The sequence below is a fragment of the Sphaerodactylus townsendi genome, linkage group LG11, assembly GCF_021028975.2.
Source record: "Sphaerodactylus townsendi isolate TG3544 linkage group LG11, MPM_Stown_v2.3, whole genome shotgun sequence".
NCBI lineage: Eukaryota > Metazoa > Chordata > Lepidosauria > Squamata > Sphaerodactylidae > Sphaerodactylus > Sphaerodactylus townsendi.
This window is the reverse complement of record NC_059435.1, coordinates 36,069,326-36,096,922: the sequence shown is the minus strand read 5'-3', so window position 1 is coordinate 36,096,922 and position 27,597 is coordinate 36,069,326. Positions and strand designations below refer to the sequence as shown.

Sequence of the window (27,597 nt, the reverse complement as noted above, 5' to 3'; positions counted from 1 at the left end):
CCCCTTCCTCACATGCAGAATAATGCACTTTCAATCCACTTTCAATGCCCTTTGCAGCTGGATTTTACTGTGCAGAATAGCAAAATCCACTTGCAAACAATTGTGAAAGTGGATTGAAAGTGTGTTATTCTGCATGTGCGGAAGGGGCCTCTGTTTCTTTATTTCCATACTAGCACCACCAGCACCATGATCAGGAGCACAAGACAGCAGATAGGTACCAAGATGTAACCAGTAATGTAAATGTGTAACAGGAATGTAGATGTGTAACAGGAAAGGAAGGATTTCTTATTTTATCTTCATGTAACCCTCCCATTATAGTTGGTAAACTCATATATAAAGAGCAACTGAGAACTAGTCTCTTCTGTTCTACTCTGTTTATACACACACACATGCACACACACACCCAACACAATCCTTTGCACTATAAACCTGTGAAAAGAGAAAGACTCTTGGGGAATCATGGTTTAATGGATCTCTTTTTATTTTTTTGCTTCACCATGTTCTCTCTAGAGACATATGAATTGTCTTTCATATTGTTTTTCTGTCCTACATTTAGGAAGATGAGAAATCCACCAAACATGTTTATTTGTATACATCAGAATATAGCGCACAAGAGGCTTATTGAATTATACACACAAAACTGTTTTTCCCCCCTATTTTGGAAAAAGGTTAAGTCAAATTGTCAGGAAGATTTCAGAATTATATCTGGCAGGAATGAGGCAACTTAGGATAATGTATACTATACTTTGTATTCAGAATACAGCTGACATAATTCACAGACAGGTACGGTTCCTTTAGAGACAGACTGCAATAAAAAACACCTGATAGTCACTGCGTAGTTGAACTGACATAAGTTTCGGTGAAACAATATTTCAATTTTTGCTGTAGCCAGGAAAAAAAACACACATATTCCCAGTTTTCTTTCTTAAAACTGGTTAGGGATTGGCTCCTTTTCTTGGGAGCTATTTCCCTTAGGAAAAGACACTTGATTCACTTCCATCACACAGGATAATTCTTGATCGTATACCACTGTATTCCTTTCACTCTGGCTTCCAGTCGCTAACCATCAACTGTAATTCTCCAACTGCCAACTCTCAACTGCCCGCTGTAGAATTCTCTGTTTGTTTTTTTCTTTTCAAACCTGCTGTAACTCAAGGTTCCATGACTGGGACAAGATATTAGTATTCAGCTGTCCATCACAGATGGCAACTGCTACCCCTTTCTGGATACTATCTGCATTCATTATACTAATTGGAGGAGTTGAAATCATACCATAAAGGTAGGACTGCAATATGAACCCTGCAATGAGAACATAATATAATCACAACACAAGGGATCCTGCTTGCCTAATGAGAGGCAAGTGAATAGGGTTCCTAACTGATGTATTAGCATAAGCCCTGTCCATGATCCATAGATTTTTGTTTGGATATTTTTATGTACAACTTGCTTCCTGATAATATCATATGTTCAAAGATAATATCATATGTTCAAAAAAGGTCATATCCAGTGGTGGGATTCAGCAGGTTCACACCACTTCAGCAGAACTGGTTGTTAAAATGGTGCTTGTAAACAACCAGTTGTTAAATTATTTGAATCCCACCACTGAAACCAATTCTTAAATCATTTGAATCCCACCACTGGTCATATATGAGGATCAGCTATCTGTACATCACCTCATTTTCAGGAATAATAACACAATATGGGATTTGCTCAGTCCATTCTGGTGGGTCTTTAGAAATTGTTCACACCTTGGGACACCATCTATATTTCTGGTTCAGCCTGAGCATAATATGGTTGATTATACACTGCTGCTCTGCCTCCGTGAGGAATGTTTCCTTCATGGCAGACAGTTCTATACAGACACATTTACACTTTTGATGCTGCTGATCCTGGAAGCCTCACTGTTAGCAAGAGTCGGGAAATTTCAGTGTTTCCCTCTTGCTTCAGGTTTCGCTACTTCCAGATTGCTCCCCTGTCAAGGTAAGGTTGAAGATTGCCAGTTTTGCTTTAACTGTTTTTGTTCTTTTTCAAACAAATGTCAGTTGTCATTTCCTGTGAGGAGTGAGGGAAAAGACACTCTCCCCCGGCTCCCTTGAAGGACCTAGAGCGAGCAGCACAAATGGCCTGGCAGGGAGGGAGCTCGGGAAAGGGGTCTCTTGGTCATCTTGTTAATACCCCCGCTACTTTGCTAGAGCAATGTGTATATGTCTGGGTTGGGGCGGGGGGATTCAGTTCCAGGCTGCCTTTAGAGAAGCTTTAACTCCTTGTACTTCCTGGCCTCCTTGAAATTGTTGCTCAGAACCACCACAGTGCCAAGCCAGCAGAAGACAAGGAGGACCCCGATCATAGAATGTTCAGCTAGGAGCAGTGACAAAAACAGACGTGGAAATTTGATTGAAGCCAAGATGCCAATCTGGGGCAGAAATATTGTCTGGGCCAGCTGGGAGGGTAGTGGAAGTGCTAAGAGGGAGGCCCCCAGCCCAGAGAAGAGACCCCCACCTGGTTGTGGAGTCAGCAGAGCCTTGCAGGGAAGACAGCCTGGTCTGACTGGCAGAGACTGAGTGCTTGGGAGTCTGGGCAGGGATAAGCAGGGAACTTTTCTGCAAAGGGGGTTTCTGTACGGTTGATATTTTTATATTGATTTTGTACATGCTGCTATGTTTACTTTTGGCTTTTTAAGGGAAATACACACTGTCAATCCCCGCAAGGCATATGGGAGAAGATGGTCTCCCCCCACCCTCCACTGCAAGGATTGACAGACAGCATTTCTCTAAAAAAACAAAAACAAGCATAGCAACCTGCCCAATATTGACATAAGGAATATTTATATTACATTTAAAAGGCTTAAAGAACCAAAATGGCAATTTTCAATACTGCCTTAGATAGGGAGTTACCTGGAAGTGGAAGCAGGCAAGCTGCACAGCTGGCAGTGGGGCACCTCATCATGTGTAAACAAGAAAACGCCAGGAGTCCCCACTGCGAAGGTACTGCAGGGCAAGGAGTATCGTGGGAAGTACTCCATGCATAATGGGCCTAAGATGGCTTGTTTTCAAAAAGTCTATTTTTCAGGGGACAGTAAAACACTATATGCTGTAGTGTCAGTCTTGGGTGTTGTGGTTTTAATGCATAGTCATATAATGTATAGTCATATATACAACAATGGTGAATACTCCTGCAATCTCAAACCACTTAAGTACTTTTAAAACAGTTTGAAGCACAACATTTTGATTAGTGGATAACATGGAGAGCAAGTAGAAAAACATCTGCTATAATTAGTGAAATAAAAAAAAATTGCCCACCAAATTAGAGATACTGATTACGTCTACCATAGCAACCTTGAACTGTTTAATGCTTCTAAAGTTTAGTTTTAGAATAACATCAGTTCAAGATACCCAAATCTAAGTTGTGCAGAACTAGATGTTAGAAAGTCTATAGCAAGTTGCTTAAAAGTAGTAGAAACATAATTGTGGTAATTGTGAATAAAAGATTCTTCAGAACTTCAAAGAAATAAAATCTAAGGAACAGCTATAACATGGTCTTGGGAGTATTTATTTACCTGATTCCTTAAGAACAGGATAGTATTATTGGATGCATGTGAAAATATGTTGTAGAAAATGCTCTTATCTACAACTTGTGTCAAAATGTTCTTACAATACGGCAAGTGAGTTTTTGGATAGTTACTCATATGCACAATGAAAGACTTCACAGAGACACTATGAAGCAAACTGTGAAACAATTCACCTAATACCCTTGTATGAATACACGCATACCATATTTGCTGGCCTAATGGCCGTAATAAAACTGACTGACTGACATGCATACCATATTTTGAAAGCACATGCAAATTAGTCAGAATTAATATTATGCAGTCTTTGGGGATATATTAAGCATTTTAAATCTAGATTAAGTTAAAAAAAATTTCTGGAAGAAAGGAAATTTGATCTCCAACTTAAAGTTACCAGATCACATGTAAGATGTATCCATCCCTAAAGATCTCTTTTTGCATTTCAGTTTTTTTCACAATGGCCCTTTTCTGCGGAAGTATCTGTTCTATTGTTGTATGTTACACGAGAGAGTTCAATTTGATGTTGGACAGCCTGTTTAAGGAAGAGTATAATGGGAAAATCTAGGAAGAACCTTCCTGTTGAGAACGTTCACAGAAAACAGAGGGTTCAAAGCACTTCACATACATTATCTCAGCATAATAATTAATAGCAACAAAGCTCATTATTTGCTTTGAACTGGAAACAGGCTGCATTTTTCTTCACCATCTTTTATTGCCCCAGGTGATTCCACTTGCTGATATAAACGCTCCATGGTCCAGGATTTCCTGGAATTTAACCACTTCATATTGGAGGACTGGATGTTTTAATCTAAAACAATCCTTCTGGCATTTTAGGTTTTTATTTACAGGGATCCTCTTTTTCGTATGGGAAAGCATATAGCATGCAGTACCACTCACAGGATGAAATGGTACTTGTCATGGGCCTGCTGGGGCAGAAGATTCATTTCCCCAGTGAACTTTACCTGCTGGCATACCAGAAGCCAGGGGAAGAAAGAAAACAATTTAAAAATTGCCACCAGGACTGCAAGGTGTCAGAAGAACTGCAAGTGGTACCAGTCCACTCTAAGAAATGATGAAAACTGTTAGGTTTTACAATAGAGCTTCTAGAGATTTCTAGCTAGGTGTGACATCATGTCAGAGTTTCCCAAGAAATGATATCATGCCATTGCTGGCACATACACACCCATGTCCCTGCTCCACCACATCTCCTGCCAGTTGTGAGGCTGGGTGTACCAATGCTAGCCTATGTTATTCTATATATTTGAATTTGTTCTGTAAAGAAGCTTTTGAAACTAAATTATAATCAAGTTACAGTTACTAGAGACAAAACTGCTAGGTAAGAAAACTTTCAAGGAAGAATTAATGATAGTATAGACCTTTGGTGAAGTTGCAGTTCAAATATTTGAGGCTAGTGGATGAGTTAACAGATAGTAAGTCCTACAGCTTGCTGTCACGATGCATCAGAAGTTCTATCATGTAAATTTCTGCAAAACACTTGATAGAACTTAAATTATAGAAAAGAAATCAAAATATATATGAAAGCCCAAGAAGTATCAATAAGTAATCATAAATATGAGTATATTTTATGAACAAGGATCAGGTAGGTTCCATCGACAAAAAGAAAACATCTCATACATAAATTCATTAAGAGGATAGAAATTATCTACTTACATCTGAGTTAAATCTTAACTGACAAATGTTGCACGATATTATTTGCTTTCTTCTGTGAGGAAGAGGAACCCCAAAAGTATGATTTATTACTGCTTTTTGAATTGGGTCCATCTGCAACAAAAAGAAGAGAAATAAAAGCTTTTCTGTTCTCTTGGAAGTGTGCCAATTTTGTTTACAGTGTTAAGTGGAATTTATAGACTACCATTTACATTAACAGAAAAGGTTTTTATTTAATTCTGAAACAACTAAATTTCTTTTTAAAGTGAAAATTAAAAAAACCCTGAGAGAAACGAATTAGCAGCTTTGAGAAATCACCATTTTATGTATATTTCTGAACAAAAATCCTGGTAGATTGCAAGAGCCTGAAGAAAGAGTTATTGAATTTTCTGACAGGAACAAATGCTCTCTCTCTTTTTAACATCAGCAATGGAGTTAGTTAATACTCCAGTCGAGTCCTAATTATTTTCTTTTTTTAAAATGCAATGTCAAAGCAACTCCCTGCAGTTTTGTCCTGCCATTGGCATCGCTCATCCCTGGCTCTTAGCACTGTGCCTCAAATGAAAAGAAAAGGGAGAAAAAACTGTGGAAGAACTGAAATTAAGATGAAGACTCAAGAGAAAATAGGATAATTATGTCAAGACTCAAGAAAATAGGCTAATCATGTCAAGGACTCTAGATGCTGCTAATTTCAGAACTTGCTTACTTATGTTTCTAAAGAAAGTTTGTGAGAACTTGAAGCAACACTAAAATCTAAACAAGATGGAATTTTCTCTCCAAAGGTACAATGCTGTGTCACATGCCTAATCTCTGCCTTTCTGGAAGATGTTCTACCTTAGGAACTGCCAGGTGTGGGGCGAGAAATTTTATGGTAGTAGGCATAAGTACATGGTGGAAAGAGGCTGTAAGTTGGTAACTTGGCATCATTCCAAACCCCAGCCCCTGTGGGCAAGGCATGCTCAGGTCATGGGATAGTAACTGGTAATGTCACACTGAACAGCAGACTTAATATTAGTATTTTCATACACCTATAGGTTTATTCCCTCCCCTTTCCAGTTTTAATGTGCAGTGGTTATCACAAATAGACACGTATGCTAGTCTTAACAGAAGCCGTATACCATCATCTATCTATGGACAATTGATTTTCTTATAATATTACCAAAAGTCTCACTGATTTAATTAGTATACCTATGCTTGTCTTTCAAGAAATGCTGCAGGGCATAAAGCCAGGAAGTAGGATTTAAAACAGTGTTTAGAAAACTGAAGAGTGGGAATAGTGCATTAATTGCTACAACTGGAGATTCCTAAGTCTGCCCTTCTTGCATGTGATTTCATCCAATCTAGAAATTATCTCCTAATGCTAGGTAGGATGATGTGTGTGGTACAATGAGGGCAAAAGAATCTGCTTTGAAAAGTGGGACTATTTATTTAGATTCTCCCAAAGATCTGATCTCCCCCCACCCAACCATAAGAAGTGGTGGGGCTTAGGATATTACACCCCATCAGCTGTTTGGTCTTCTGCAGTAAAACTTCCAATTTCTTAGTGGCAAAAGGATATGCACTGCAGGAAGGAGCATATATGAACAGGAAGGTAATACAAAATAGAATCAGAAAGAGCAGGCAAAAGTATCCTCTCTGACTCATAACATGTTAAATTTAAATATAATGTTTACATTATGGTCCCTTTTTTAAAAAATTACTGTCCAAAACTGGAGGTTATCTGTTGTTGACCCAATTACAACTGCAGTGATACTGAGACGGCACTTCATACAGCTGTTTTAAATCCATTAATGATCTGTCTCTGGCCAATTCAAACGGCATTATGCTTTTTCCTGTCTCTTTTCATGATGCATTCTTTTTCAGCTTTTTTGTAACGTTCTAAGATTGCTATATCACCACTCTGGCCCTTTCCGCACGGGCCATTAACAGCGCCCTAGGGACGGCAAAAACACCGTCCCTAGGGAGCTGTTCACTTGGGGGGTGCAGCTGCATCGCAGCCGCGCTGCCCTCGCTCCCCCCCAGTGGCATGAAGCCGCTGTTTCCTAACCTCACTCCCTGAGCGAGGTTTTTGGGAAACAGCGGCTTCCAACCACTGCCGTTCGCACCATGTCCTCCGGCCTCCCGATGCTTCGCACAGGCCAGGGGACATGCCCCCCCGCCCTGCAACTTCCAAGCTGTCGCACAGGGCAGGGGGGGCCTGTGTGATGCGCCGGAGGCTGGAGGACACAGTAAGGCATTTGGGGGACAGCATAGCCTGCACGGAGGCTGTGCCGTCTTCCCCACCGCAACCGGGACCGTTCGTGCAAACGGTCCCGGGGGGGTTGGGTCGGCGTCATGTACACCGACCCAACCCCCAGTGCAGCCGTGCAGAAACAGCTTCTGATTTGTTCTAAGATCACTATATCACCATTATTCAGATACATTGAATATTTATGGTGCTATAACATTATAGCATTAATCTTAAAGCATTTTTTTAAGCTGAAAAAGAATTTGCCACAAAAACAGAGGCAGGAGGGAAGCGCTCTTTAGGAAGTGATCCAGATATCTTTAACAGCACACTGAAGCAATTCAGAAATGCAAGGAAAAACAGAAAATGGAAGAAAGCACTTTTTGAAAAAGCTGATCCCTGGGGTGCCAATGGCAGCTTTGTCTGAAAAGGTTTAAAAAACAAAAAGAAAGCCATAATCAGTCAGGAGCCAAAACGGTTGTGTCTAACATTACACACAAAAAACCGTTAGCAGTCAGCTGCTCAAACTGATTATCAAAGCAATTTGAAAGGGGCCTTAAAACTTTCCAGTATAAATTAGCAATGTTATTGAAGGCTGTCCTTGTTTTGCAATACCAACACAAATTATTGTTATTTCTTGTATTCAGTACAAAACACATTCTTCTTCAGGTCATTGGGAGCTAAAGAAGAACTCATGTATACCATTCCCTTCTGTCCATCCACTTTTGCAGCAGAACAGGAGAGGTTTCTTTTTCTCACTTTCCCCTCTACCCCAGCACCTTGGATCATATTTTTTTCAGAATGCTTGATGCTCTTTCCAAGGACATCTGTGGAAAACATATTTGTGAACATTCATGGAATCACTTGCACAGCAGTTTCCCAGGCATGGGGGAGTGCACATGTATATATAAAAGAGACCCCCTTTCCAGTGGTGGGATTCAGCATGTTCGTACCACTTCAGCAGAACTGGTTGTTAAAATGGTGCTTGTAAACAAGCAATTGTTAAATTATTTGAATCCCACCACTGGAACCGGTTGTTAAAATATTTGAATCTCACCACTGCCTCTACCCCTAACAAGTGGAAGTCAGAAAAAAAGGATTCAGAGGAAGATAGTAGTTATGGGAAAACTTCAGATTCTCAGGAGAAACATACCTTTAAAAAAAAATCTCAAGTGTTGCTTGTAATCGCTACTACTATTCCAAACTCATTCCAGATAAGTATCTATCAATATTTCAAATTATTTTTAAACTTCAATTATATCCATTTATCTAACACAACTACATTAAATACATATCTTTTCTATGCATCTAAGAAACACGATAAAATAACTGCCTTGTGAAGTTATAATAATGGCATTGTATATAATGCACTTACACACACATACATTATGAGAGGAATACTGGGGCCGAGAGACTACTAAGTCATCCCAGGAATTGAATTCTGGTTCATATCCAAGGAATGACATACTGTATCTCATCAGGATAATCCATTGAATTCACCTTAGTGGTCTCCAGTTCATTCTTTAAAGAGACTTGCATTATTCTAAGACCCTTAACTTCCAAGGACTAAGAAGTGTAATTCTACTTCAAAATGAACCACTTGTTTCATGCCTTATGACCTTGACTACCCAAACTCAGCAATTTCCCCAGTTCGCAAATAGGTATCATATGTCATGTGAATCACATACGCTGTAAGTAGAAGTTGTTGACAAATTGTTGAATACATGGATCATGATGGATGTAATGCACGAATAGTTTCTGCTTACAATGACTGCTGAGAGCTGGCTCACAAAACCTGTTCCAGAGGCACATTCAACTGAGTGGATCAAACAAGACACAACCTTCAAAAATGATTTTTTAATAGATTTGGGATTCTCATAGCTTCTACCAACTACAAAATGTAGTCCTAAAATAAAAAGCTTATGATTCTTGCTTTAGCTTAAAAATTGTGACGCACGGACAGCCCAGGTGATGGGTTGATTCAAATGCAGAAATATATTCTCTGCCAATTGTTCTTTGATACAAGTCAGAATTACATTTCTTAAGAAAACCTCTATAAATCCCAGATTCAAAAGAATCCAGAACAGACAAGCAAGTGAACATCAGAGTTCTAGCATTTTATTTGCTGCTAGTATTTTTCCTAGAGTTTTCTTTGGGGAATGGCTGCCAGCCCATAAAGTTCTAAATAAATATTAGATAAAGCTGCCCAAATGTTTGTTATAAGAAAGGGAAGTTGGCATGGGGATAATACAAGAAACATCTGTGGAGCCTGAGAAACTCAGATCAAGAAGAAATGAAAAGTCTGTTTGGATCACAGGCATGAAGGAAGAGAAATGGATTACAAGAGTATCAAGATAGTTGGAAAATTTGAAAAAAATGATTATATCATTAGTAAAATGATTTCATCATTTACCAATATTTCCCAAACATCCTGTACAGAAAAAGATATATTACCGTAGTCTCTTTTCCTTCCTTTTAAAATTGTTCATGCAACTCTTACACATTTAATGAAATAAAACTGCAATCTTGTAGAAATCCCTCATTTTGGAAGACCCACATTGAGTCAGTGTACCTTTCAATTCAAAGCTATTATTAGTTGACACAAAATGTACTTGTTTACCTGCTCACAAAGACCTGCATTGGTAACTTAAAGATTGCAAGAGGGGGGAAAAGAAACAACTCTGGGAACTGTTTGATTACCTAGAGACAATTCTTACCAACCACAGGCCGCTGGACAGTGGTTATTTCATAAGCCTGCTTCAGGCAGGATCTGACTCTATGCGCTGCTATCAAAAACCTACTCCATTTGAGGGGGAATGATTCAACAAATATTTTATGCATAAATATTCTATAGCCATATCTCAGTCCCATTCATTGCACCATGTATCATTAAATGATACCTAGGACTTACTTGTGAATGTGTCTTCCCTACAGTAGGGTGAAGTATAGGTCACATCCCTCAGGGTTATACAAATTTAGTAGAGTGTATGTCTCTGAGTAAAGTTTCCCTGGAAGTAGCCCTGAGGAGAATTGTGTAAACAGGGATATACATGCATCCTCTGAAGCCTCAGGAGGGCCATACAAGGCTGAAGATCTTTGTAAAATCACTCGGGGCTGATGACAATTCAGAGAACAGGGCCCTGTTCTCCCCACTCCTCCCCACTGCCAATGCAAAAGCAAAAAAACTGTTTCAATAACGGGTGAATGGTGATAAGCAAATATGGCAGTGGCGTAGGAGGTTAAGAGCTCATGTATCTAATCCGGAGGAACCAGGTTTGATTCCCCGTTCTGCCGCCTGAGCTGTGGAGGCTTATCTGGGGAATTCAGATTAGACTGCGCACTCCCACACATGCCGGCTGGGTGACCTTGGGCTAGTCACAGTTCTTCAGAGTTCTCTCAGCCCCACCTACCTCACAGGGTGTTTGTTGTGAGGGGGGAAGGGCAAGGAGATTGTAAGCCCCTTTGAGTCTCTTACAGGAGAGAAAGGAGGGGATATAAATCCAAAATTCTTCTTCTTCATCATCCAAAGATGTGAAAAAGCCCATCTGTTGGAATGACTGCAAAATAGACCTAGGAAAACTCCCTTTTATACTCTTTCTTCCTAGCCATCAGTTCACCCCTTTTAGATTTAGTGTCACCCTCCACTTTCTGGAGGGATCATGAGAAGTGTAGACCCCTAGAATCTCTGATCCTCTGTTCTCTTCTCTGTGGCTCTGCTGAGAATGAGGAAGGCCACTGCCTCCCAAAGGATCAGCACTTTGTTAGGGGAAGGTGGGACTGGGGACCATATAATGATGGGGGTGGGATTGAAGAGTTATTGGATCCTGTAGCCCTGCTATGCCCCATTGATGAACCAGGTGTTGGAAAAGGTTAGGCTCCAAACTGTGGCAAAATGCAGCAGGTGAGCCTGAACTTGCAAGTCAAGCAGAAGGTGCCATGTTGGGAAGAGGCTTGTCCCGCTTCTGCTATGGTCCCTGGTCCTGGTAGTGAGTTCTGTAGGTTGATGCTCTGTTATACCTAAAGCCCCTTTGGTCTCTCTCTCCTTGAGAGTGATGAAAGGAATGAAAAGTTTTAATGCAGTTGACAGCCGTAGCCAAGTGAATGGCCGCTGTTGCGAGCCGCGTTAAAACAAGAGAATCACACATAACACAATTCTCAAAAACCCCTTCCCTGGCTCCTATCTGTGGAGCCATGCAGGAGAAATGGGCTGTATCATGGCCCAGGGGGTTCGTCCTGTCTGCCTGCGAAGCTGCACTTTGCAGACAGGCGGGGGGGGGGGGGCAGGGAAGTTTTTAAAAGCACCTCCGTGTGAAGGCGCACGTTCATGCCGATGTGCTGGCTGTCTATGAGACAGCCTACCATACGAAGGTCCTGGGGCTATACTGGGTTCATTAATCCCAGCTGTAACCCACTGTGTGGAAAGGGCCGTGGAGAATCCAAATGCAATAGGTAATGTGTATGGTCAATAAATGGTTCTGAATGGTGTTTATCCCACTGACCCACGCTAACATGTTTGGTGGATGGGATACATAAGCATATAGAAAGTTGCCCTTAATAGCTCCTTGCCTATCAAATAAATCAGATTTTCTTCTATCTGGATAGATAAATATTTGAATAGCACTTGGAATAAACAAGGGATCCGTTGAGGGAGTTATTGATCAAAATATCTAAATAATAGGGGGGAAAGAAATGCATATAATATGCTTTCATATAGAACTGAAAACCAGTGATGCTAAGAACTTAAAATGCATGTTCTAGATGTGCAATCATACATGCATGGCTCATCTTTTATACCTAATATATTCAGTGTTCCCTCAGTATCTGTGGTGAATAATTAGCCAGTGTTTTGAAATTCAACATAAAAAGTTCAAACATTTTTAGTACTATCAATGAAAGACTATGTGATGCTGTGATATACTATTTTTACACATCAGAAACTGAACCACAGTTCACATCAATATGAAGACATACAATTTATCTAAACAAATTTCTGACCTACTGGATTGCCAATCATTTTGAAAGCCATTATATTAGCTATCCCACTTGCCGCCAAGTTTCATAAGTCAACTTACTAGTTCAAGTAGTTCTGCCACTTTATCTTAACTTCCTTACAACTGAAAAACAGATAAATTCTCTGGAAAAGGATTTATCATTCATGATGAGGGATCCTTAAGTGGTATTTGAATATTCATATCAAATACTACACTAATATTATCTCACAATCATTCTCAGTTTGTTCTGGGTGTTACTCTCTCAGTGGCTTCAAGGGGAACTGAGGGAAGCGTTCTCTCCACCTCTAAGATCACATGATTGTTTGCGTGTGAACTCCCCCCCCTCCTAACCAAAGGGAAGGGGGAGAGAATGCAAGGAGAGTCTAGCAAGTTCTTTGCAGAAGCTAGTCAATCTCTTCTGCATCTGGCCTGTGCAGATCCCATGTGGGACTGCACAGAAGGCCACAACTATGAACAGTTACAGGTAAGTGATGCACTGGTTTTCATTTTTATGCTCTCTGTGCAATCCTACACGGGAGAATGGCAAGCTTATCTGGTGTGGAGGTGGGCATGGAGTTGTCAGTGAAACTGAGATTGCAGTACAACTTTACCCACAGACATCTCTGCCCTAGAATCAACATCTGTATGGTCTACTGCAGTCAATGGAGTAGACCATGTCACTGCCTTACAAAGGTCCTTAAGGTACACATTAGATTTGAAAGTCATCAAGGCAGCTGTGACCCCAGTGGAGTGCATTCTGATTACAATCAGGGAAGGAACCTCAGTCTTGCGATAAGCCAATTTGATAGCAGAAGTCACCCAACGACGTAACATCTGGGTAAAACCATTGGAACTCTTCTTGGGTTCTCTGAAGCAAATGAACAAAACTGGGTCCTTCCTCTCTGTTGTAACAAGTTTAAGTGCTATATTTCATGTTGCAGTAAATTAGAATTATTTCAATTAGATATGCTGTTAGAGAGGTATAAACTGTAAGAGCTTGTAGGTGTGAATGTGGTATATGTATGAATGGATCATTTGTTGACATATTTTTCACCTCTTCACATTATTAGACTTTTAGAACTTTGTTATACCAAGGTTTGCTAAGTGGGGTGTAAAATTTATTTCTATTAAGGTATTTCACTGCCGCTAGCACATTTGTTCTTTGGTTATTGCAGACAAGTTAGCAGGCTCTGCATGATCTTGATTCTCCTGCTAGGGAGAATAGCCCAATCAGTGTTGGAGCTTAGAAAGGTGTCTCTAAGCTCAATTCTGTTAGTAGGTTGCAGTTTTGATTTGGCAGAACTGACCACAGGCCCCAGAGATTGGAAACATGTAAGGCTATCACCAGTTGACTCTGGGGATTATCTGAGAAGTGGGAGACAAAAAGCCAGTTGTTCAAGCAGTGAAAATAGTACAGCCTGGCAAGGGCAGGTATTCCACCACCACTGCCATCCCCTTAATGAAAACCTGTGGGGCAGAGGATAAGATGAAAGGCAAGACACAGATGTATCGACAAACATTTGATAGGAGGAATACACAATACAGAATATCTTCTTTGACACTGTTAAAAGTCTCATAAAGACTTTTTAAATATATCTACGCACAGATATATGCCTTGTGAAAGACAAAATTAAATAGGAAGAAGCTAAAACAATTTACACATTTTATAAAGAAAAACAAGATGCAGCACAGCTTCATCAACAGGCATCAACCATGTATTCAGAGCTGATCTAATGGTATATGCCGCTAGAATGAAGTCTCAGCGATGCTGACAACGAATTAATTGACTATTCTAATTTTATAGACAGATCATGGAACTCAAGAGTTCAGCCCTAAGGAGTTCAGCCTTAATTTGTCTCTGCAAATGACAGATTCTGTTGGCATCAAAGTCTTATAATTACATTTTATTGTCTCCTATAACCCAGTTAGCATTGAAGCTAACAATGCAGTCCTAAACAGAGTTACATCATTCTAAATATATTGAAGTCAATGGGTTTTTAGGAGTGTTAGTCTGATAAGAACTGCTTGCAGAATCATTGTAGTATAACTTGCTTTTGTTTTTGAAAGAAAAAAACAGGATCAAGAACAAAACCATTTACTGTACAAATACTACATTAAGTGAACTATGAAAATCAGAATATGATTATCTTTTATTACCATTATCATGACAAAAATAAATCTCATTCAATTTTTTTTTATATTACAGTAGGTGATACAAAACATGGGTCAGTCTAGCTGAGATATCACTAACCAATGAAAAAGACTGCATTGTAATTGCATAAAATCAATTCATTCTATTTCTGTGTATGTATGTAAGCATGTGTATACACACACACAAATAATTTTACTGGTATAGTTTTGATGGCCAATAATGCATTTCCTTCTTTTGCAATTAATAGTCTAACACATGCCCATATTGTCTGGCTGCTTATTTTAAATAACTATTTCAATTGCCAATGAAACTAATGGGTCATATTCAATTCTAGGCACACAAAAAGGTATGATGACTGGATGTCATCCAACAGACTACAACACATCAAGATTTCTAAAAAGCCAGCAAAAATAAGAATTCATCAGTTTGGCAAAATTAGAAAGTAAAATAACAATAACAAATATTTAGACCATTTACAAGCTTTATTAAGCTTCTATATAAAAAGTCAAGAAGGGTAATGAAAATTACATAACAATTCCCAACAGGACATTTGACACACTATAAAGATCTTTGGAGAACTAGACCAAATGCAGTAATTAGCTTTTAATGACAGTCTAGCATTTAATCATTCCTGGCAAACTAATAAAGGATCTTTGCCAGGCATAGAACTTACTATATGGACTTTATTAATTTCTGTGTAACTGGGCCCCTACAGGGAAAATTACTGTGAATGACCGAGGATTTAAACACAGTATTACATGCTTATTTGATAATAGTAATTTCAGAAATATTGATGAAATATATATCAGGCATTTAATTTAAAGTATTCTGCCAACTCTTATTCCTGTAGAAATTTTAAAATGTGTTCCTCTGGGAGAAATCATATGAGGATGAAAAGAGACAAATGTTCCTTGCACTGCATCTCACTAATACTACCGAATGGGGGAGCATAGATAAAAAACACAGCTTAACTACTCCTAACTCTGCAGGTAAATTGTTCTGTCTTTCTGAATCTGTATGATGTTAATAACAAACAAAAGATGCTGGCATAACCAGCATTCAGAATCATATATTTGTCATCAGAGGTATTTAAAACGAAGGTGGGCAGAAGGTGAAATATTGTTTGGCATGCCTCATCTCTACAAGTGATGAGAAGTCTTGCAGTAAAAGACAGGATTTACTACAGTGCAATTCTAAATACAGGTGACACAGCATGCCCTCTCTGAGCAATGACACTCAAATGGCAATAAAAGAATAGCTGAAAAACTGCTGAAGCTCAAATGCAAGCATGAAAGTATTACTGAGACCTTGAGCATGGTGAAAACAGGTAGTTTATTGAAAGGAATAATTAGCAAACTTAAATAGTCACAATAACATCAAGCAGTGGCAAAAATACTGAACAATAACATCAGAGGCAATCTAGGGAAAATGTAGCCCAGTACAAAACCTGAGTTTTCCGCCCCCCCCTCCCCCTGTATGGGTGGCTGCTATTCCCCACCACAACAAAACAACTTTTTTTGCACCAGGTCTTGAAGTCAGGGTATGGGCCCAGACTACTCACAGAAGGAACTTTTTTTTCCAGGAGAGGTCAGTAGGTCTGTGACACTCCTGCTCAAGGCCAAACCTCAAGGAATGGATTCTTCACCTCGGTTAGAGTTACACAGCCTCCCTGTGTGACCCTCCCTGAATTACAGCTCCTCTCCAGGTGACAGAGACCCCTGCCCTGCAGGACACAACCTCTATTGTGGTGTTATACCCCACTGAAGACCCTCCCCTGCCCCAAACCCGCCTTCTGCAGGTTCCGCCTCAAAGTCTCCAGGAATTTCCCAACCCAGATTTGGTAACCCTTAAATGCTCACACAGAGATAGCAATATTCCAAATGCCCACACATACTGTGCAACATGTGTCACCCAAGAAGGGCAAAGACAGGATGCCAAAGAGATAGACTGAGAGGAAGAGGAGGAGGAAGAGTTTGGATTTATATCCTCCCTTTCTCTCCTGCAAGGAGACTCAAGGGGTCACAATCTCCTTCTCCTTCCCCCACAACAAACACCCTGTGAGGTGGGTGGGGCTGAGAGAGATCAGAAGAACTGTGACTAACCCAAGGTCACCCAGCTGGCATGTGTTGGAGTGCACAAGCTAATCTGGTTCCCCAGATAAGCTTCCACAGCTCAAGTGACAGAGCAGGGAATCAAACCCGATTCTCAGATTAGAGTGCACCTTCTCTTAACCACTACTCCATGCTGGCTGAAGAGGAAGTTTATAGCTAAATTTCCATGCAGGTTCTAGGTGCAGGTCCAATTTCTGCAGCAGAGGGTCCAGCTTCCAAGGAGTCAATAGTCCTAAAAGATAAATCCAGGAAAGAGCAACAAGGGATAAATCTTGTTGTAGTTTTAAAGCAGATAAAGAGGTAGAGAAAAGTAATGGAGTATCTGGTATCTTCTTGTTTGTAAATGGCTCTGTGTATCTTCTTGTTTGCAAAAACTACCTAGTCGTGAGCAGGCCAAAGTGCATTAGGGACAGTTGTGGGGATCGTCTTAAGTTCTGAAACAAAAGATATTTTCCTTTCCAAGCTTGGGATACAGAAAGTGGACATGATAAGCTAATAGGTATGTCCCTTAATTGTCTGCTGGAAACTTGTCCAAATAAGCTCTGTAGGGATAGAGTGGGATATAGACAGACAGACAGACAGACAGACAGACAGACAGACAGACAGACAGACAGACAGACAGACAGACAGACAGACAGACAGACAGACAGACAGACAGACAGACAGACAGACAGACAGATAGATAGATAGATAGATAGATAGATAGATAGATAGATAGATAGATAGATAGATAGATAGATAGATAGATAGATAGATAGATAGATAGATGACAGGTATCTGGGAAAGAGGCCAGTTTGGACAGAATCATGGGTTACCTCACTGAGATCACACTTTTGAAGGGAAATTCCATCCAGTCCACATTAGGTCACTCTGGATTAATTATTTTTAGTGTGAAATGTTGTGGACTTCACTGTTTTCTGAGAGCTGACTGTGAAAACAACTTTGTGCTCAACATTTGAGATTAATTATTGTGTGATCCTGATTAATGAAAATTGAGTATTAAGTAAATGAAGAGGCTTGGTTTTTTTCCTGAGCTGTTACTGTTCCCTTTAAGTGTGATGAAATCAAGGTGAGATGATCTCCTCTTTCTGCTGACTCTCAGCCTTTGTCTTGGAGATAGCTTATAACTCATTTCCAGGGCATCCTATTGCTGGTCTCCGTTGCCAAGAGGGAGAAGACAGAAAAAAGCCAATAAAACGGAAGGTGGATAGCAACACACTTGGTGCTAAACAAAGATAGATTTGGATAGAGCTTTGAGAACATAAACTGTTGGGTGGAGCACTGAAAACACTAAATTTGCATGTTGGGAGTGTACCTAGCTACTTTGCTCAGTGTATAATCTTGGCTGGTGTACAGAAGATGAACATATCTGGGGGGAGGCTTGCGTCCCAGGCACCATTCACCTCAGTCACATGGGGGGAACATTTGGCTGCCCCATGAGAGTGATGTGCCTGCTCACTGCCCACTCATTGGAGAGGTAGCCTTCCATCTGCCTGTTGAGGTCTTCCCTGGTTCCTGATCCAAATAGCCAGGATTTGGAAACCAGCGGCACAGTCTGCTGGCATGCCCTCCTGCTGGCCAACCTCTTGGCCAAAGCCTCCAGACCACATGGGAACACGTCACTGTGCCCACCTCTGTGCGCAAAAGGGCTCCCTGACAGCACTGCTTGCTCTGCAGGAGGCCAGGCCAGGCAGGTTCCCCTCCATCCTTTCCGCTTCCCTGCCAGGCTGTACAGGGCCAACTTCTGGCCCAATCAGCTGCGACCCCCCTTAGAGGAGGTGTGCCTGGCCCAGATGGAGGAGAACAAGGCAGCAGTGGTCGCTCCAGTAAGTTGTGGTTCAGCACATCCAGCGAGGGTGGCCCAGCCTGGGGCGGGAGGAGGTCTGGGTCCTTGATGAGAGAGAGGTACCTTCTACCATATGAGATTTGAAACAGAACAGTACTTCCAAAACCAGGATATTAGCACACAGCTGCACTCTTATGCTGCTAGTAAGACCTGGACTTGATGCCTTCACGCATCTTCAGGCACTAGCCTTTTGCTTTGGAAAGGGAAAGAAATTTGGAGGGTGTAAGTACCATGCTCAATGGTGCAAATTGCATTTCCCTCTGTTCCAATAAATATAGTTGTTTTGCTTTATGCAATGAGTGAGAGTGGGGGGAGGGGGGAGCTTGCAGAAAGGAGACCCTAGACTTTGAACTCACCCTTAGTTACAACAACCAGGTTACATTTGCCTTTGATTGTGATGCTAAATACCTAAATACCATGCCTACAAATCCTTGGATTGTCTAGTTTCAGAATATCCCATCTACTTGTGAACATACCATATATACTCATGTATAAGTCGAATTTTTCAGCACATTTTTAATGCTGAAAAAGCTCCCCTCGACTTATATGTGGGTCATTAACCATTTTTGTGTGTTTTTACTTTGCCAGCCAGCAGGGGGCGCAGTTTTTATGCTAGCAGCACCAAACTTTCAGGGTACCCTCAGAAGACACTCCTGATGATACCAGCCAAGTTTGGTAGAGTTTGGTTCAGGGGGTCCAAAGTTATGGACCCCCAAATGAGGTGCCCCCATTCCCCATTGTTTTCAATGGGAGCTATTAGTAGATGGGGCTACCCTTTTGAGGGTCCATAACTTTGGACCCTCTGAATCAAACTTCACCAAACCTGGCTGGTCTCATCAGGAAAGTCTCTTTATGATACCAGCCAGGTTTGGTGAAGTTTGGGTCAGGGGATCCAAAGTTATTGACACCCAAAGGGGATGCCACATCCCCCATTGTTTACAATGGAAGCTAATAGTAGATTTTCCATTTCTGATAATATCCCTCTTAAAATCTAAGTTGGGTTACATTTGGACATACAGATGATGATGAGGAATCCAGTTTTGGAGGATTTTAACTCTTTGTGTTTTAGCTTGGTTGCTGGTTGAGCTAAGGTTTTTGTACTTTTAAAGTTATTGTTGATACCATATTGTTCTTGTTGACCCTCTTTTCCACTTACAGAGCCAGTTTACTGTTTTTCTTTGAAATAAATATTCAAAAACATTTAACCTACTGATGTCTCAATTGATGTAATTTTATTGGCATCTATTTTTATTTTTGAAATTTACCAGCAGCTGCTGCATTTCCCACCCTCGACTTATACGCGAGTCAATAAGTTTTCCCAGTTTTTTGTGGTAAAATTAGGTGCCTCGACTTATATGCGGGTCGACTTATACACGAGTATATACAGTATGTCAGTTCTACTATGGGAAAACTAAAAGGGGAAGATAATCATAGGCATACTGTATACAATAGCCTTAACAAATGGAAGTGAATAGGGTACAATAACCTACTGCCATTTTAGACAGAAGCTGTTTTGGAGTGATGGTCTTAATACTAACACTGTTTTTAAATAACTGCAATTTGTATGTTTCATTTCTATGAAATAACATAATCTTAAGATTAAAAAAGAGGGAGAAGAGAAATAGGCTGAACAGAGACCTTTGGTGATCAAAGATGATAGAAGAAATTACAGGAGTACTTCAGCAGAAGAATCAGGGAGGGTAGCAAAAACTATGAAGAACGAGACATGGAAGCATCAGGAAACAAACTTGAAAATGGGAAAAATGGTAAAGATACTTCTAATCATAATAATCTCTACCCAGCTGAAAGCACCTAGCACTCTCCCTCCCTCCTTCATATTCTATTGACACCCTTTCTAAGCCATCAGCTCATCTGCTTTAACATTCCTCTATCTCAGAGTTCTTTATTGTCTTTTAAGGAGGGCACATAAAAGGAAAAATATGTGGCCCATACTGGGATTCATAGTGGAGATCTCATTTCCCACATACATTAAAGCTTTGTCTTTCAAACCATGGATTTTCATTGTATTCTAACCTGTGACCAACAGTACTTTACAATACTTTGTTCTGTTTCCTGTTCATGAAAGTAATGTAGTCAGGTATTAGATATTACATCATTTTATCATGCTTACAATCAGGTGGGAAAGAATTCAGATTGCTCATGCTATGGAATTCCATGAAGTTCATGGTTCAAAGCAAGGTTCACAGTGTTGTTGCCTGTAGGAAGCCAAGACCAGCAACAATGCAAACAAGGACAATTTATTGTGGCAATCTGGGGATGAGTTTTGAGCAATCCTAATGCTGTTAAAAGCACACAGTTTCCTGGGGAGAAACCCATCTAAGCTACAAAGGAGGTTCAGTATAAACAATAAAAGCCTCCAAATTTATTCAATACACGAAAAAACCCTCTTTGATGCCAGGCCCCAACCATCACCTTTCTTAAATCAAATTGCAATAATGTATACAGGGCAACAAAACAAAGTTTTGTGAAAAACACTGAATCAGACTCTCTATTGCTTTATAAAACTGAAGATTCCTATCATTGCAGACAAGTTCCGCTGGCATGCTCTACTCTGTGCTGTCTTCCATAAATATTACTGTGTTTACAAGTGCAAGTATGTGAGGTGAATAGAAGGCTTTGGCTACCTTAGCCACTTGGCAATTATCAGTGCAGTTGAGAACAGAGTTACAGTGTTCTAGAATTCCACAGAAATCAAATGGGTTAGAAGGGTATAGCTGTGCTCAGGATTGCACTACCTGTGTTGCATCCAGTTGCAGTATAATGTTACACACTGTTAATAAGTTAGGGTTTGCTTTTACATAAACCAGCTGTCTTCTATAACGTAATGTGGCAACTGTGTATATGAATATTAAGCAGCACACCTGTGCTCTGCTGGAAAGGAAGAGGTAGGTGCTGACAAGCAAAATAAGAGCCAGTGTAGTTTAGTGGTTAAAGTTTTGAACTACAATTTAAGTGGCCCAGGTTCAAATACCCACTCTGCCATGGAAGCTTGCTATGTGACCTTGGGCCAGCCATATAAATCGGCCTAACCTCCTTCTCATATTGGATATGCGTACAAAATATAATATTTATCTTGACATCACATTTATTAGTTACTAAATGGGTCAGTTTTTATATTATTATCATCAATGAAAGCATTAGTCAACCTCTCTTCCAAACTGTTGATTGGCTTTTGCTCAAACATTATCCCTTTTGACATTACATAACAGCATTGAAACTGCACACTGCACATGATATGAAGAACCACTGCAGCTAATATATTGGTAGAGTTTTATATTCGGTTCTTTCTAATCAATAAAGTAATTCCAAGTTAGACTATCTGAAATCTTTGCTTTGGATGTTTACTGTAACACATTGTCTATTTTTGTTAGAACGAAAGGCAGATGATATGAAGCACTGAAGTGAATGGCATCCCACATGGCAAATTGTCAAAATATGTTTAAAAGGTAAACAAGAAACTTTTGAATGCAAAGGGAAGACTTATCTTTCTGTTTGCATTGATAAAAGTTCAAACAAGGACCCTTATACTATAGCTTTTTTGTTAAAAAAATTATTTAAACAGTGAATAAGAGGAGAGAAAAAACTGTTGATTTAAAGGTACTGTAAACTCTGTATGTAGTACTTTTCCCTGTTTTTTCTTGTCCTATTGTGATTAAATGTTGTTGACAGGCAGACATATAAAAAGGTGAAGACCGTAAATAAATATTATATATATAGTAAGTCCCCACAGGCACTTTTTAGTAAGACTGCATAGGCATTTTATAAGTCTGGAAATTTTAAATTTTTAATCCCTGTTACCAATCAATGTATTTTATCTACTGTTTCGCTATTATGGTGAGACGGAATTTTAAGTACTAGTCATTTGCAAACTAATAATAATTATAATATTCAGTTCACGTGAATACCCTCTTTATATATACCACAGACTACATATTACCTTTAATCTGTGTTTCTAGTGTTCTTCTCGTACAAATATAGTCTATGCTAACGGTACTGTGAAATTGATGTACTTTTGTTCTGTTGTACTGGGCATTGACTGTAAATAAATGACTAATAATAAAATGATTAATGATATAAAAAGGTGCTTTAGGAGACTAGTACCTAATGGAAAAGCTTCTATTGAAAAGAAACCTCAGCAGTAAGAAGCTAAGCAGGCAGTGCCACCAAAATAGTCATTCCTAATGGTCCTATCTTTGAAATTAGTACTAGTTGCCCACAGGCATTACTTTTGTACCCAAGGAGCTCTTTCATTGCATTTTGTAGATTTGTTGCGTACAGCCATTGGTTAAGCTAGTCTGCAAACTCACATAGGTAATTCATTCATGTAGAAAATAGAATAGAAGGCTCTATGACATATTGGTTTGCTCACAACAAAAATTGCTGGCTCTATTTTGAATTATTAAGATCACCAACCTCAAGGTGGAGCCTAGGTCTCTCCTGGAATTACAACTGATCTCCATAGATCAATTTCCTTGGCAGCTTCTAAAGACAGATTCTATTTCTATGGAATTACATCCGTGCTGAACTCCCTTCCCAAACTCTGCTCTTCCCAAATCTCCAGGAATTCCCCAGTTATCATAATCCCAGTAGAGTATACTTGGAATCATATTTATTTATTTGCTGCATTCATACATTTATTTCTCCTCAACAGGCACCAAAAGCAGCTTATGTCATCCCTTGTCCTCCATTTCCCAGCTAGGAAAAGGACGGGTCTTAAGGAAACCCATGTCTTAAGGAAACCCTGCTCTGGAAGAACAACTCTTCAGGCTACATGGCAGAGTTTTTGAACTGAGAGTTTCAAAGTAGTAAATGAGGCAGCATGTGAATCAAGCTGTTTATTAACAACGGACTTCACTGACTTATTTAAAGTTTTATTTTAAAGTCAACAACTGTGCTGACTTACTGAAAGTTACTTGTAAGTCTAAGCTACTCTTTGGATGTTGGCCCATGGAGGTAAGGCAGATGATTGAGGAAAACCGCAGCTTAGTAAATACACAAGACATTGTACCGTGTTGTCCAAATGATCACATGCCACACAGACTGAAGGCTCCAGCTTCAGTACCTGGTACTCAAGTGGACAGGAAGTGAAACTGTAAAATACATGATACCCTAAGAAAGGACACCAGAGAAGTATGAGTGATTGCATTAACCCTCCTTGAGCAGCATGAACATACTGCTAATGGTGGTTGATTACTGTGCAAATACCCTGTAATTGTGCTTGTTAAAAGCTGAGCATAGTATGCTGACATTTTTTTAAAAAAGAACAAGCAGAAATGAGAAATGACTAGTACACGATGCAGGTTAATTGTTAAGAAAGCCTATCAGAATTCTCTTGTCCTTTACAGTCCTTATTATGATGAGAACAGAAGAGAGCAAATTTACATCTTTAAAACTAGCATGCAAAAAGTCTTGGATTTCTATAATTATGCTTTTGCTGTCTAAGATTAATCAGGCAAGTTAATGATGCAAAAAATTACATTTATAATCCAGTCTGCATACAGCTGTACTGCAAGCTAAAATCTAAGTGCTATTAAGGTAAATGGAATTAATGGACTGTCCCTGGCAATCTTCATATCTATCACTTACTAATTAACATTATTCTGTAAAGAATAATTTGAGCTGAGAAAAACATACAAAAGCACCAAGGATAAACTGTCATCGGACATTGCTGGACCTGCAGATGATAGGAAATAGTTTATTGGGCTCCTGCTTTATAAGAAATTGCCAAGAAGTACTGGAATCAGCAAAAACCTTTTATATACGTAATTCATTATGGCAGCCAAGTTTTTATCTCCCTCAAGAATGAACTTTTGTGAGAAATGTCAACTTCAGCTAATAATTGAAGGACCAAGTTGGTGGAGAAACTATAAAACGTGATAGTTAAATTACAAGAGAAATGGATGCCATGTGTTATCTTTGTCAACAAGTCAACACATTCATGATCAAATTCCTTGTATATATTGGAAGTGTTCCTACCAAACTGAATATATTGGGGAGAAAAGCTGCAGATAAGTGGTAGAACACCTGCTTGGCATGCATAAGATCTAGGTTCAATCGTGGTATCACCAGTTAAAAGGATCTCAATGATGTTGACAAAAACCTCTGGTTGGGAACCTTGCTGCCAGTCAGACTAGACAATTCTGACCTTGGCTGAATTGGTCCCCAGTGCACTTTGGCACAATAGTTTTGCAACATCATGTCTCACTGTAAAAGGAATAAAAACCCTTAACCTGACTCATGCAAGAGGTAAAGTATAGTTCAGACCTGACTCAGTAAAAGATAGCTTTGCTTGTTCATGTATGTGTGATTTTCTTGTGGTTTCTGTAATTTTTTTTGGTAAATTTTAATGTTCCCTATAAAAATACCTTTCTTAAACTATGTTATTTACATCTCAAGAAGTTATAGCTGATTTGAATTCTGTGAAATTCAAGGGAGAAGGAGCACTCTAACTCAATCCAGGGTAGTTACACAGAGTGCAATTTATTCACACTTCTTCGACAAACCTAACAAGGAAAAGATGAGGAAAGGGCCTGAATATGTGGATTCTTTTCTCATTCAACCTCAGTTCCCATCATTGTGAAGAAATTGCTTTGTATACAAAACAATTTGAAATCTAGGGGTAGAATTTAAAATGTTTTGATTTCTATACTTCAATAAACCTTTTCACTCCACAATGAGGAATTTTATGGAATAAATACAGCCTGTCAAGTACAAATTAGTGAGTAAATCATAACAAATAAGTAAGCAAATTAGTAAATAAATTAAAAAGATTAAATAGTTGTAACTGAAGATATATGGTATGTGCCATGAAGGGAAAGGGAAAATCTGGACGTTACGTCAGAACCTGACACATATACAACAAGAACTGGGTCTGCATTAACACTGCCTTCAAACGCCTGCCAGCAACAACAGAATATAATCTTTTATTTGCTTTACGCATTGTTGGGATTCCACTAGGCTGATCCTGAATACAGAAAGAAGTTAGTTACAGACATGGTGGTCCAAAAGAAAACAATCCATGAAATACCTTTGATTAAGACCACCCAAATGATTCAAAACAGTGTGCAAGTTTTTGATTTCTCACAAACTATTCACCAGGCTGTATATTTTTTAAAAAACTACTACGCATATAAAAGGACTGGAGTGATGCCACATGACATGATGTGAAGTACTGTTCAAACTATTGGTGTGTGCTAACTGCTCAGCCGGCAGGTAAATTTGAAATTATATTGGTATTAGGTTCCACAGGCAACCGGACGCAGCCGAGCCTTCTTCTATAGGATTCCCCTGCAACATGGATAGGAGGAAAACCACAAAACCTTCCTGCTCCCCAGGAAACCCTATAGGGAAAAGGAACTTGCACCACGAAAACTGGGGCACAAGTTTGAGGATGGCTGTGGCAGCATCCAAGGAATGAAAATTAAGTGGAGGCTGCCTGCAGTCAGCTCCATCCCTGAGCCCACCCCTAGAACATCCCCACGCCCATTAACGTGCAATTCTGCAGCACCAACTTCTTGGTACAGGCACCACAGACCTCTGCAGCATCCCCTGGAGATGTGGGTGCCCTCACTGCTGGTGGGAGTGCCCCCTATGCCAGCAGGGTGGGTGCCCCCATTGGCTCAAGTACATGCTGCATTTGTTAGATTTGCCCTCCTCCCCTCAATCTGGATTGGGATCTTAGTCATTCTTTAGAACAAAAATCTATCACTCTACCAAAAAAAGACATTGGCCCATTATAAATGGAACACTTACTTCAGGCCTCTTAGCTGCTTGAGTGTTCCTGGCAAAATCTCTCTCTGTTGTTATTATATCACAATATCAATCTCTTGATATATGCACGTAGAGAAGCAGGAAGGAGCTGGCAGAATGGGGGAGGGCGCAAGGGGGAAGATATGCAAAGCAGCCCAAAGAAGTGGGAAGAATGGTTGTGCGTGGAAGCAAGATGTCTGGCGCAAAGCTGGGTCCCATGGCAAATCTACCCACTCTGGCAGCAAAGCAAATTAAAAGTCTTGCTAAAAGTGTTGTTGCTCATTGTGAAGAATGAAAAATGAAAGCAGGGCTCCAGGAAACAGGTCCGTAAAAAGAAATCTTGCTGCAATGGACATTCGTCCCTACCATGCAGCAAACAAATTGTGCATAATCGGCCATTGTCATTAATGAAAATATAGTCCACCAAACATTTGGTTCTTTAAGGAACATAAACAGCCAAAGCTATCTCCTGCCCATAATCATATTCAATACCACCTCTATAGATTCTGCAATTCTCTCTTGGGTTATATAGCCAGCGATTTGAATCAACAATCTTAGATTCTCAGTTACAATTTTGAATTGCAATCCAGATCATGCTTCAAAAGTTCCTTGTGGTGTCCTCAGAGAGGCCCAGAGTTCAAACACCCACCTTCGCAACTGTATACACACAAAATAGTTTGCATGCACTTTAGGAACTCATCAAGTCACAGCCACCATGTTCCTGCAACCAGCATGGGCCCTATACTATAGTGCTTTGGAGTAGCAATTCCCAATACTTCCAGTTAAGAGAACCTCTGTTTGAAACCATGGGAAGATATAGAGCAGATAATTCCAAAAAGGGTATCAGACATGATATGCTATAAACAGTAGAGAACATGGAATTTAAAAAGTAGAAGACAATTCAGTAAGAGGAGGACACACACATAGTAAACACTGGAGTGTGTCCCTTTTATAAAGAAGTGTCCCATGACCATCCCATTATACTACAGCCCTATTTCCTCTATATTAAAAAAATCCTCTTCAACAATTGTGTATTAATTAAAATATCGCAGGTTTAACTGGGTTATTTGTTCCTCAGAAAAATTTTTTGCTGTGTTGTTAAGTGTGTTGGTTGTAGGTTGTTTTCCCTGCTTTTATTCCTCTTCCTTTTATTCCTCTTCCTTCCCAGCCAGCATTACTTCCATCTTGCCAGGATTCAGCATGTTCATGTGCAGCCATTTAACCACAGAAGTCATACAGGGGGCTCAAGACTTCAACCTAAAGACAC

General features: G+C 39.8%; 1 protein-coding gene across 5 annotated transcripts in view; it reads right to left on the bottom strand.

Moving 5' to 3' along the window:
* Positions 1–27,597, bottom strand: part of ZNF385D (zinc finger protein 385D) — a 447,875-nt gene that overhangs the window by 107,002 nt on the left and 313,276 nt on the right. For all 5 annotated transcript variants that reach the window (XM_048510764.1, XM_048510767.1, XM_048510768.1 and 2 more), the window contains one exon: positions 5,237–5,347. In XM_048510764.1, coding sequence (XP_048366721.1) covers positions 5,237–5,347 — 111 coding nt within the window. The remainder of the gene's footprint in view (positions 1–5,236; positions 5,348–27,597) is intronic.